Source organism: Calidris pugnax, unplaced genomic scaffold, assembly GCF_001431845.1.
Source record: "Calidris pugnax isolate Ruff unplaced genomic scaffold, ASM143184v1 scaffold44, whole genome shotgun sequence".
Lineage (NCBI taxonomy): Eukaryota > Metazoa > Chordata > Aves > Charadriiformes > Scolopacidae > Calidris > Calidris pugnax.
In genome coordinates, this window is record NW_015094506.1 from 8,191,398 (window position 1) to 8,205,020 (window position 13,623).

Below are 13,623 nucleotides of genomic sequence, written 5' to 3' on the forward strand. Positions count from 1 at the left end.
CGTTTCAGGTATTGAGGCAAACACGTGGCTTGGACTGGTGCAGGCAATCTGCCCTGAAGCTGCACTCTATTCCGTTTTATGGTGGTGTAGTGTACCTCCTGATCTTGCATTACTTATTAACGACGTGGAATCTGAAAGCATGAGCCACACAAAGATCCTGCTAATCAGTACCAAGCAAATGCAAAAAAATGTATAGTAAAAGGCTAGGCATAGTGGTCGTGTGCTGGAGGAACAAACCTCTGTTTCTTGATCAAATTAAGGAAAAGCATAAATCTAAACAGTAAATAGAAACTTTATAGTTACATAGTTTGCATTTTTTTAGCACTTTTCTAGAAAAACTTTAAAACAAATTTCTAAAATTATTTTTCTCTTTGAAATTTGTTTTAGCGAATTACTTAAATTGAATGCTCTCGTTGCATGTAGAGGGCCAAACCTGCTGTCACTTCATGGAAGCATTTACAGATTTATACAAGTTTAAACTGCTTCATGAGTGTACACAAGAGTTGGACATTGTATCTTTGAATTGGCTGGTTACTAATTCAAATCTGCTTATTGTCTATTATGTATTTTGGATATAAAAAATTAGAGCGATTTTAATAATGACAGGTATTTTTGGAACACTTTAAAATTAATATTAAGATTTTTGCAACTTTCAGCTTTTCAAATACTAGAGAATGTCTTACAAGTATGTATCACGCTACTTGCTACCTGAGACAAGTTGCAGGAGGTGAATCTTCGAAAGACAACTAAACTCTTGATAGCCTGTGTTCTCTCCCAAAATTAGGGGAAACTTCTGCATCCCAAAGAGGTAAATATCTCACATTGCCAGCTACTTAAATGGATAAATATTAATTTTGTTAAAAGATCGTTTTGTTTTTATTTGTTATTGCCCAAGCCATACCTAACCAGTTAGATTAACGTATCTGTATTTTATTATTTCTTCACTATCCTGCTTTTCTTTTTGTTGCGATTACTCATTTTAATATATGCAGCAGTGGAGTATATGTATTTCCTAAATCATTCCCCACATCATCTCAGTATTAAAACTTTGTTGTGTAAGAATTCAGTGGGGGGGTGTCATTTTGGAAGTAAAAATAAGATGCATCACAACTAGATAAGGAACCGTTAAAAATGCTGATTGCTTTATAAGGTGTATGAGATAAGGACTGATGCTGTATCTTCTGTGAGGCTAAGCTGGTAGTGTGAGGAGCATAATGCATTAACTGGTTAATGCAGTTCTTCTAGGTCAGGGTATGTTCGAAACCACCATGATTTGATTTGAGTTAGATAATTAGCAAGTATTTTAAACATTTGGCAGAGAAACACGAACAAAGGAGCACTTCAGTAGTACTCTGAGACAATCTGTGCTGAATAAAGAATAAGCCTCTGAACAACTTATCTGTGGAACAAATCTGGATGTCTTCACATTGTCTGCAAACCTCAGTACGCCATTATGATGGAAGGTGCAACTGTCAGAAACGCTTAACCACAGTGCAGTTATATTGTACTAGTAACTGTTGAGGGTTTTGACCACTGGAAAATACTTTTGCCGTGCAAACTTTCATATTGAAGTCTATGATGATTAATGATTTACTAATTAGAAATAACAATGCTTAACTAGTTTTCAGAATTACCAGTTTTTCAGTCATTCTCTTTTTAAACTTGAATCAAACGTGGTGAGCAGGGCTCCCCTCACCAGGCCACCGCTAGATGGCAGCCCAAGAAGTCACTTGTGGCTTCATTTTCTCCTGGGTTCCAGTATGTCTTCCTCCTCCACTCATCAACAGTCTCATTAAACTAGAAAATGTCAGGATACAATTTGGAGTTTTTGTAACTTTTGATGACTAATTTCATAACATGATTTCAAATCAGGCTTTTTTTCCACATTTAATTTGGAGAGCTTATCTGTGTTTCTACTGCCTTCTTGATGGCATTTTAACTTTTTCCTCTTTAAATAAATCATAAACTGCCTGAACATTGTCAGAAGGCTTTCTTTCTCCTTTTAGGCTTAAATACACTCTAAAAACATATTTATGTACATGTGATAAACATTTTACCATAAAAGGGACAATATTTGAAGTACTTCTTCATTATCTGTTAAAAGTTTAGGAATTTTTTCAGGTTTTCTTATCATTGCATAAATGAACAACTTAGTACTTCATCATTATCCGTTAAAAAGTTTAGGAATTTTTTCTGGTTTTCTTATCATTGCATAAATGAACAACTCCACCTTGATATCATAAATTCATTTTTTCAATTTCCTTGCTAACTAGAAAAAACTCTGATTTTATTTTACTCATTTTTAATAAAAGGAGCATATATAGAGGTTTCCTATGTTTCTTTGGCAATAACCAAATGTAATCCTTTACGAATGCTTACCTTACCCACCTTCACCAGATGGTAACCTAGCAAGATAGTTTATATTAACACTATAGCGTGTGGTAAGGGATCTGAAGACATTTCTTTTTATATCCTGTTTGGTTATTCAAAAACTTACAGGCAGAATGACTAAGCAGAGAGAAGAGCAATCTATATAAAATTTACTGTAGGAATCGGGTCGCTTTATTTCTGTCAAATAGTTGGAGAAAATAGCATAGAAAGCAGATGTCTTTTCATTCCTCTGGAATCTTAATGTGGCTTGTTCCCTTCCACTTATTTGTAAATTTTGTTTCTAATAGACTGCAACTCAGGATAGGTACAATGGAGAGGGTTGTATTTTTAACGTGTTGTCCTGCAATGCCACATACTAGAACATGTTGCAGAATGTGACAATATACTGGACACCCAACACAATCACAGCCACTTACCTGAACTGAATTTGATGTAGAAATGAAGCTTCTCTGGTCAAACTTAGCAGGAAGAGTCCTGAAAAATCATTTGAATCTAAAACATAAGATTCAGTATTTCTGCAATATTCACTAAAAAAAAATAATAATAAAATCTATATACAGACTTCTTGAGTACTTGAGAATACAGCAGCTTTCTTAAAAACTACAAAAAATACTTCATCTGCAGCATTTAATTTCTTACCTAGGAGTAATGTGAGAAATATGCTAAGTTGCAAAAAGTAATTGAAAAAGTCTTTAAGGTGGTATCAGAGCTATTTGCTTTAACTGGATCCTAAATCCTTCCAAATCACTAACAGCTGGCAACTTGTAACTCTCCTGGAAAACTGCAAGTTGAGTTTCCAACTCACATGCACCTGAAGATATATCTGAGAGTGGTCATGACCTAAATGGTGAGGTTCTTAAACCTTCCTTTGCAATTATCAGAAGCATTTTCAGCTTATGCAATAGGAAAGTATTTCTTCAAAGTCATAACGTTAAGAAGATTTAAGACGACTCTTTGAAATGGGACTTGACAAAATATTTCAACAGGCAAAGACAACGTAGAGTTAATCTCTTTTACCTTTCATTATGCAAAACATATCCCTTAGTTAGCTGGGATATTACTATTAGTCACTGCTGTCAGGAAAGAGGAAAAAGGGAGAGTATTTGAAATAAATACACGGAAAACAATACACTAGAACAAATTCTGGGCACCTTATTAATGAAAACTTGTTCCTATCTGGCTGAATGCTGTCATCCTTAATGTCATTGTGGCTGCCTTTAAATCTACAGCTGTTGGAGTCAAAAGTAAGGTTTTTACCTAGCAGCAATTAGTGATTTATCAGCAGCAACATTATTTATTTTTTTTCTTCCTCATTGGGTGATAGAAACTTGTACATGGAGCAAGACCAGACTGTATGGAGTAGCTGGCTATTAACTGACAAACACTGCCATTAGAGTATCACTGCCATAATCTCCCAGTTTGCTGATGTCCCTTCATTTTAAGAACACTTGGAAACTTCTTAATTGGGAAAAAATACATAAAGTAAGACTTATTTGTATCAGGTACTGTGAGATCTCACCCATAGTACCGTTCCTGAGATACATCAGAAGTGGACCTGCCAGAAGAATCTCAGACCCTGAAGCACTGAAAGTGAAGTTACTGGCTGAAGTTAACTGAAGCCACACGTACTTAAAAAATGATGAAGCAGACCTGTTACCCAAACACATCCTAAGCATGATGTACCTTTTCAATATAGCCACCTAACAGGGTAATATTCCCTGTGAGAAATAAGGGGCGATATCAAAGAAGAGGAGGAAGTAGAAAAGGATTAGGCTAATTTTAGGGTAACCTTCACTGGGATATCGCTCAGAGAAGCAATAGTTTGATTCAATACTGCCATCAAAATAAAAATAGGCAGTTCCATATTTTTCTGTTTCAATTGAAACAATGTTTTATGGGATCTTCACCATAAAAAGGAATGACATGATGAAACAGTAGTGTCACAGAAGCTCACTAATCTGCCATTAAAAAAAACTATTTTCAAGAAACTACAGTGCTTGGCAGGTTCAGAGGTGTGAAAGCAGAAACAAATGTAAGAAAAAGTTCATCACAGTAGTCATCAGATTTATGCGACTTAAGTATTTTCCTACTTGAATTATTCATCCTACTTTAGTTAGTCACTCTGCTTTAATACAGTTTCATACACTTTTCTTACACTGCGGTCTTTATTGGAGGGGGAGCTTTTCAGCTCCAAGATGTGGTATACTTAATTATTTGATTAAAGATTACTTTGCATTAATTATTGCATATTTTTCTAGGATGATGCCAGCCTATTTGCATATCCATAGCAGAGTACGTCTCTGTACTCTCTATCTTCTTAATAGAATATGGAAATAGAACATCTATCACAAATAGCTGTACCATTATTCTTTCTATGGAAAAGAATCCAAAAATTAATTCCTAAATGTGTTTTGCTGAATCATGTCCAGTTAGAAGAGTGTCATGGATATGCTGGTATTCCTGTAATCCTTTCTGCTACCTTTGCTACTGATCCTCTGGTGTAGGTCAATGTGCTATTGTGTTTTTTTAAACATTTATCATACATTTAATATTTTTTGTGTATGTTTCTGCCTCTGAGCTCTTAGCTTCAACTTAGCTACTGAATTAAAATTAGTAGGGCTTTTTGCCTGGGGTCAATAATCACCTTTAACTTAGATAAATAAGGAATGTAAATCAAATGAATTGGCTGGTTTAGCCGTAGACTTTACCAATTATTATTTTTGACCAAAATCTATTGTGTTGTCTGAAGGCTGAAAATGAGAGATTTGTCCCATTAGCAAACAAATTACTCATGCTAATATTTTCCCCTGTAATCCAGTTACACAAGAGATAAATGAGATTTAGAAATTTGCTGCATAACCACATCCTCTCATGCAAAAAGCAATAACTTTCTTCCCTAGGCAGTACAGGACTAGCTTTCAAATTTTAATAAACACTCTAGAATGTTGTTTTGTGGGGCTTGGAGAAGTAATTAAGAATGAAGAACCTTTTTACGGTTGGGCTAACTGAATAAAATATGTCAGGGGCCCTAATCTTGCGCTGGGAGCAAAGTATCAGCTTCACAAAATCACTTTCTGACAAATTTGGTATTAATTGTTCCTCTTGACAGACAGAAGTACCCTTAGCATCAGAATCACTGTGTGGTTGTATATGTACTGTACAAAACCAGTAAGCGATACTCTGTGTATTTAAATTTACATACAAAGACCATGTTAAACTATCCTCTTACACAAAGCAGAATCCTGAGCCAAAATAGATTAGTAAGATGATAAGCAAAGCTTACGTGCCTATTGGTGTGCACCCATAGGTAGCAGCCTCCATGCTAAAAGGTGATTTATCAGAATAAGAGCATACACAACCAAGCATAATACAAAGTAACACTCAGGCTATTCTGAATTAAAATTTTTGAATCAAAAAATACATTAGTGTGTTGTAAGCCTGTCCCCTGAGAATTACATAGTGTTTCCCTAGTTCTCGTTTAGGAAAAAAATAATAGATAATGGTTTTATGTTTACCTTTTTTGTATCACTTATGATTTTATATGCTTCTAGTATATCTCCCTATGGTTATAATTTTTTTAAAGCTGAAGTGCCCTAGTCTATTTAGGCTATACAAAGGCTGCACTATACATCCAGTTGTACCTCTTCTCCTTTACCATATCTTGATTAGTTCTGATGTAATCTTTTTGATTTTGAAACAGGACAAACACAAGGGTTTTATACATTGATATAATGATGCTCACTTCCTTTCCTAGTAATTTCCAATGGTTATATTTGTCATTTTGATTACCATATAGCATTAAATGACATTTTCATAGAAATATCGCCAATGACTTGAGATTATGAAGAAGTAACAGCAGTTTTGGAATTGTAAAAGGTGAATCCAAAATCTCCAGATGTACAAGACACAATTTGCTTCTCCAAAAGCTGTCCTGAATCTTCACTATTGTATGTAACCAGATGTCTACCAATGTGCCAGGCATGGAAATCAGACTCAGCAGTTCTCCAAATCCCCCTTCAAACCCTTGAGAGTTATTAGCATCATGTTTGCAATCTTCCACTCATCTAGTACCAAGGCCAATAAAAACAACACCTCACACCTCACCATTTTAATTTCATATCTGAGGTTCCTATCTGAGGTTCCTTCAGACTCTTTGGGGAATTTAATCCAGTTCAGGCAAGTTGTTTTTATTTATTGATTTGTTTCAAAAAACTTTCCTTATGGGGCTGCAACTGGAGTTAGCTCCTTGAATTGACCAGTAAAGAAATGTAGTTGAAATGGCAACCACTTTTTCACCTCAAATAGTTCTGTTCACTCAAAAAGAACTGGCTAGACCCAAGAATCCAGTGCTAAGTTAGCTAGCTGCATCGTTTGTTTCACGATAACTATCAAAATTAGAAATTGCAAAGATTTGGTAAATTACAGCTAGTAAGAGAATCAGTGGAAGATTGTTCCTCATTGTATATTTGACAGCACCATACCCATTTGCTTTTTGAGGAAAAAAACTCCAGTATTGTGTCCATTTGGTTCCACGTTAATTCTGACTGCAACATTAATAATAAATTTCTCTTTGTAATTTATTTCTCCTTATAAATGTCTATTATTCCTAGTTGTATCAACCTCTTACCGACCAGCTCTCAGTCTGAGAGTTACACGTCTTAAATACATACAGACAGTTCTTAGCCTTCCCAGATCATTACCTAAATATATTCTATTTCCTTCTGTGTGCGTGATTCATTTCCAGTAACCACTCTCTCTTTTGGACCTAATGAAGTCTGAAGCTGTGTGTTGCAGAGCAGCACAGTTGGAATTTCAAATACATTCTGCCATACTGGTCATCGTAATGTGCATCCACAAGCATAAACACACCTGAAGGATGCTGATGCGCAAGGGTTTGCTCAACCATTTCTGTTAATCCTGAGAAGTAATTTACCACTATATATTCCTATATAATAGTTGCTATTAGTAGAGACAGAATGGAAACCATTGGCAGAATACCTCCAGCCATGCTATTGCCTTGCAGGCACCAGTTTCCCTGTGGTGGCATTCCTGTATGCTACTGTTCAAGAGCCAAGGATAACATTTCTGCACAATTTTAACAGCTGTCTGTACTTTCAATCTCAGTCCCTCATCACTAGCATGTTTCAGCTGAGATTTCTCTATGATGCTTCTTTCAGGCAGTCATTATCTGATGTGTTGGAATGTTGTACCTATCTTAAAGGTAAAACTAGAAGGGGAAGGTATTTTAAAGTCCGGAAGAGGTTACAATATATCAAAGGTAGAAACCAGGTGGGTTTTTTTTATTGCAACAAGCTGTGCATTGAGAAGTACCAGCAAAGCTTTAATACTGTATTGTATCTGTCAGCACATACTGGATTGGAGCATCTAATCAGCATGCTGCTCTTACCTACTTGTATTCACTTCTCATTCTGCGTTTCTCTCTAATGCATGAAAAATAGTCTTAGGCATATTTTGATAGCAAACGGATGTAAACCTACGGCAGAGCAGAAGGATTGGATGAATAATTATACTCCTAATCCCACCTGCTGTCACACAAGAAATACATGTAAAGAAATGTACAGATATACCAGATAATCTTAGCATCTGCCATGAGAGCAAAATTGCAATTGCTCTGGAAATGGCACGGCAGACAGATTTGATTTACCGTCAGTGATACCCCATCACTGTTTTCTGGAGGCTCGGCTCTCCAGCACAGACGCAACCTGCAGCCTATATACACTTGAGACTTCCGAGCAGTGGGACACCACAGCCCTCTGGGGAACGCAGCACACTTCCCATGGTATGTTCAGAGGACTGTAGGTCAGTGTCTGGGTGACAGAACAATAGTTTAATTTCTTGCTCTTCTTCAGTGTATTCGACGCTCCATGAGAATGATGTAGTGGGGTCAGTCAGTGCAAATGCTGAGACAGCGTCTTGGCTGCTGCACAGCATCACTAAGGGACCATTTTCTTGCATGTTCTTTCCCATTATAAATTTATGCCATGACAACATGCCTGAAAGCAAGCATTTACAGAAAATGTGATCTAGTCAGAATTGTATAGTCAGGGATTGTTGTGGGTAAGTCAGTCAGTCATCAAAAATGGCTTTTTCCTTAAACGTTACTTCAGCTTCTACTTAATCTGATGAGTCCAAGTATTCATGCTGATCAATGAGGAAGGCCTTCAAAGGAAGGCTCATGTTCTTGGTTTCAGCCCGAAAGGGAATCAGGACACGATGGGCAGTGGCGCGTGGCCTCAAGAGCTCTGACATACCCCTGGGACCTCCACTTTGGACTTAGCCTCTGAGCCTGATGTTTAGACATCTCTAGACGAGCAGTGCGCACACAAAGGTAGTCATGGTTCTTTGAAGTTCACTGTATCTTTTCTACACTCTGTAAATACTGTAAAGAGCAAAAGACAGTATCGGGCCTGAAAAACTCTTGCCAACCAGGTGGATGAGAAATAGCACTTTCTCTCAGGCACTTTGCTACCTTTGTCCCCAACTTACCATGGGTGTACAAAAGTGAGAATAATAATTAGGTTTATTTAATGCTAATATATTTTCTGCTGCCAAACTGATCTGATGGTTTATTCTAGCATTTTGAGCTCTCTCTCAGAATATCTGTCAGAATTTTTAATAGGGATCTTAGACCTTCCTTATATCTTGACATGAGAGAATTGATAATACAGTCCTGAAATATGTTGTTAATGTGTTTGCTATTCTACATAACTATTTTTCATAACACAGATTTCATTTTTTTCAATACTTGCAACTCAGTTTTTCATACCCCTTCCAAGCTCCTGCTTGAAAAGAGAGAGGGGGAAAGTCACAGAATGTTAGAAAGCAGCCATTTCATTTTCCTTTAAATAAGGGAGGCTGCAGGAGGAGGAAATCAAGTAGTTGTCACCCTGAACTGAGAACAAAGCCAAGTTATAGTGGCATTGTAAAAATATTAAGGAAAGTCCTTGCTTATTACAGTCAATCCTAGTCCTTTCAAATGATAAACCAGTTAAAGAATTTCTAGGTAGGCTAACTGCTTTCTCTGGTATTTTAGAAAATGGAAGAAAACAGAAGGTAAGGCATATGTTGTGTTAAGAGAAATTTTGAGATTGAAGGTGTGATGTCACTTAAGACACTGACAGCTGCAGTGGTCATAACTTAAAATGTCTTCACAAATACTAAAATCATATAATCAAAATTCTACTGTGGTATGGAACAGTATGCATGTTTTGAAAGATCTCTTGGCTGTTTTACAAATTATTTTTCTCACCTGTAAATGCTGCAAATTATAAAGCTATGTTTCTACTTTCTATGTCTAGTTAACATATTTATTGCACATGTAACTTTTAACATTCCACAGTGTTGTCCTGATATTACCAGGAATAAAGAATGTAAGACATCTGAAAACACAAAGGAGTCCACCTCATCTAATATGTTTGACCATTTACATTCAACTCAGTCATGGTTCATTTTTTTCTCCTTACTACAGTCCACTATTGATTTCATCTCTAAAAACAGACCAACCCATGATCTGAATTCTTTGATTCACTAGCCATTTGAATTTATCCATGTTTAACCCTTCCATTAAATAGTACTGCTGAAATTCCTTTTTATTTCTCAAACAGATAGAGTAAGTGGTTTCTGCTCTATTTGCTAATGAAATTAAATCCCCTGTTGGGCCTTTGCCATTTTGTTGGGCACTAGGCTGATGGGTTTACTGGGGTTTGTTTTGAGCCTTGCTACATTCATAAAATCTTCCTGAATTTGCTGGCTACTGCATGCATCTGCTCCATTGATATTTCTATCCCGATTCTCCATACTGTTCTTCAACAGTTTTCTGGATGATCTTTCAATTAGAGCACAGTCTTGAGATTTTATTTTCCTAAGAAGAATTATGTAACGTTTATACTGAGTCATATTTGCCATCTGCTGGTCCAACCACATAAACAATCCAAATTCTTAAAAACCTGAGTTTTCCTTAGTATCTGCTTCTAATCTAATTTTTCACAAATGTGCAGGTTTATGCACATACCCCTGCCTTATGATTAGCTCTTCACAGAATTCTGGCACCTCTTCAGAGGCTCTCAGCAAACTTGAAGAAATCTATTCATGCAGAGGATACATGTGAGAAGGTATTTATCAGGCACTGCATGTAATTGCATACGAAATCAAATGCAAGGCAGAAATAAAGGGAAATTATGGCTACCTTAACAGAGGACACCAAGAAGCTCCAGGCAGGGGTATTCTTAGTATATGGCTAACTTCTTTGGAACTAGCTAATGCTCAAGTGGCTGGTAACATAACTTTTTAATTTTCCCAAGAAGAATTATGTAACGTTTATACTGAGTCATATTTGCCATCTGCTGGTCCAACCACATAAACAATCCAAATTCTTAAAAACCTGAGTTTTCCTTAGTATCTGCTTCTAATCTAATTTTTCACAAATGTGCAGGTTTATGCACATACCCCTGCCTTATGATTAGCTCTTCACAGAATTCTGGCACCTCTTCAGAGGCTCTCAGCAAACTTGAAGAAATCTATTCATGCAGAGGATACATGTGAGAAGGTATTTATCAGGCACTGCATGTAATTGCATACGAAATCAAATGCAAGGCAGAAATAAAGGGAAATTATGGCTACCTTAACAGAGGACACCAAGAAGCTCCAGGCAGGGGTATTCTTAGTATATGGCTAACTTCTTTGGAACTAGCTAATGCTCAAGTGGCTGGTAACATAACTTTTTACTCCAGCTTTAATGTGACTTTGCTGTGACTCAGGACATAAATTGTAAATCCTCATTCATATGAGTATACATTTATTTATTTAAACTATAATGAAACACTTGTAATCACAGAATCAGACTTAAAAATGGTTATTTGTATCAGACTCTCTCAGTAAGGCCATAGTTTAAGAGTCTCTCCACCTAATAATTTTATGCCAGTGCTCAATTCTGTGTCCTGTTGACAACATTGGAGAAGACATCATTTCACATCCTGAAAATGCCAAACTATGTAAATGACATTTTCTAGCTAAAAAAGATTCAGTTTTGTTGCTGTGGACAAGTGTATTGGAACAATAAGCCTTCATAATGTTTTTTTTTTACTTTGTAAGAGAAAATCTGACTCCAGAAAGAAATTTCTGTTGATTTTCAAGAGATTAAAATTGTTTATTACCTAATAAAAATGTGAAAACACCTGTAAAACTGTTACTGACAGGGACGAAATGCAATCATTTGTGAAATTAACAAGAATCTTTGACTTGAATGTACCACGGGTCTGGGGAAATTGACACTCTCTCTGAAAACATAACATTAACATCCCGCCTGCCAAAATGTCATTTTGCCATTGCTGTGCTTTATTTACATCTTGTAAGCACAGCTCATGGGAGGATGCCACTGGTCTCAGTGGGGGAAGAGAAAAGGCTCTTAAGTTATTTGCCTATGGTACCTATGGTTCTACCTACACAAATTACTAAACTGACATCGGAACACGGGCCTATAATTTGGCTTTTCTCATACACGCAGCATCAAACGGTGCATCAAACAAGGATGTGCCTATGTCTCAGCACTGAGCATTTACAGCACGGCTTGCAAGAAACCAAAAGCCATGAAGAACGATTCATTTTTGCGCCCGGCATAGGGGCACCATTCCGAAGGTTACACGTTTGAAACCTGTCAGGGACCCAGGAGCGGCAGAAGGCGGGCTGACCGGCTCTGACACCAAATGTATCCAGTCACACCTCCCCTCCTCTCAGCCCTCACAAAGGCACGCTCCTGCCGCGTGACGGGCGCCAGCAGCCCCCTCCGCCCCATTCCCCCAGACACCAACTCCGTTTCCCTCCCGACCCGGATATTCCTTTCCGTCTTACACCGGTTTGCCCGGCGAAACTGGAGCGTCCTGCCACGGCCCCGGATGGGGTTAAACCCCTGCTCGGGGGACTCTCCTCACACACCCACACGGGGAATAACGCCGCGGTCCCTTCCACCCCACCCACCTCCGCCCTGCCGCCCCCTCAGGAGCCAGCCCTCCGCGGGGCACCGCAGCCTCGCCCCCTGCCGCACCCAGGGGCGCGCGCGCCCTCCTCAGCGCCGGCAGAACCACGCGCACCCGGCTTGGCCCCGGCCCGCGGGTCGCTCGGTCCCTCCCTCCCTCCCTTCCCTTTCCGCAGCGCCAGGAGGCGCCACCTCCCCGGCGCTGCCCTGCAGCACCCGGTCCCGCTGCCGCGGCCGCCCCGCGGAGCGCTCCGGCCGCTGGGGTCCCCGGCCGCCGCACCTGGGGAAGGGGGGTGAGGGGGTGGGAAGGAAGGCGGCCCAACCGCCGGCGCGCGCGCGCACAGCCCGTACACCGCAGCAACGGCCGGCGCGCGGCACCGCAGTGGAGCGCGAGGCGCTGCCGTTGGCGAGGGGCGCGCGGGGCGGGGCGGGGCGGGGCGGGGCCGGGAGGGCGGAGGCAACGGAGCCCTCGGCGGCGGCGGCGGCGAAAGGCTGGGGCAGGCGGAGGGGGCAGCCAGCCCGGGCAGCCATTGAGAGCGCGCCAGCCGCGTCTCCCCAGCAACGGGCCTGGCAAGTCAGGGCTGCGCCTCCTCCCTCCGCCCCTCCCTTCTTCCGTCCGCCCGTCCGTCTGTGAGGGTCGTTATTCCCCTCAGCCCGGCCGGTCCACGGGCACGGGGGCTGAGGCTGCCCGCTCCCCCCGGCCGGGCCGGGGCTGAGGGTGTGTGCATTGGAGTGTGTGCTGGGGGGGGAGGTTCTTTATTGGCCTCGTCCTCCCCCCCCTCCCCTCCCCTTCCCTTCCACACTCCACCCAGAAATGATCCAGTGAAACTAGGAGGAGGTGATTCTCCTCCTCCCTCCTGCTGCTGCTCCTGCTGGTCTGGAAGGGACTGCAGGAATCTCTGCTCCGCTCTGCTCCGAGGCAGGGTCTGGGGAGGGGACACCGCTCCGTGGAGAGAAGGGGCCGCGGGGGCCCGGGGTGTAGCTCTCCCAGTGCGCGGTGGGGTGCGTGAGGGGCTGCTTGGTTCCTGACCATGGGCAAGGACCAGGAACTGCTGGAAGCTGCTCGCACTGGGAATGTGGCTCTGGTGGAGAAACTCCTCTCTGGGAGGAAAGGAGGGATCCTGGGCAGTGGATCTGGAGCTATTCCCTTATCCAGCTTACTGAGGTAGGGACATCGTTCCCCATCAGATCCTGGGGATATTAACCTCTTCTTCCCTGTCATCATCATCGCCCCTCTCATC

General features: G+C 40.5%; 1 protein-coding gene across 1 annotated transcript in view; it reads left to right on the forward strand.

Moving 5' to 3' along the window:
• The first annotated feature begins 13,066 nt into the window (after window positions 1-13,066).
• The window catches only part of ANKS1B (ankyrin repeat and sterile alpha motif domain containing 1B), a 455,905-nt gene continuing 455,348 nt past the window's right edge, over window positions 13,067-13,623 (forward strand). The window contains exon 1 of the mRNA XM_014963686.1: window positions 13,067-13,547. Coding sequence (XP_014819172.1) covers window positions 13,414-13,547 — 134 coding nt within the window. The 5' untranslated portion in view covers window positions 13,067-13,413. The remainder of the gene's footprint in view (window positions 13,548-13,623) is intronic.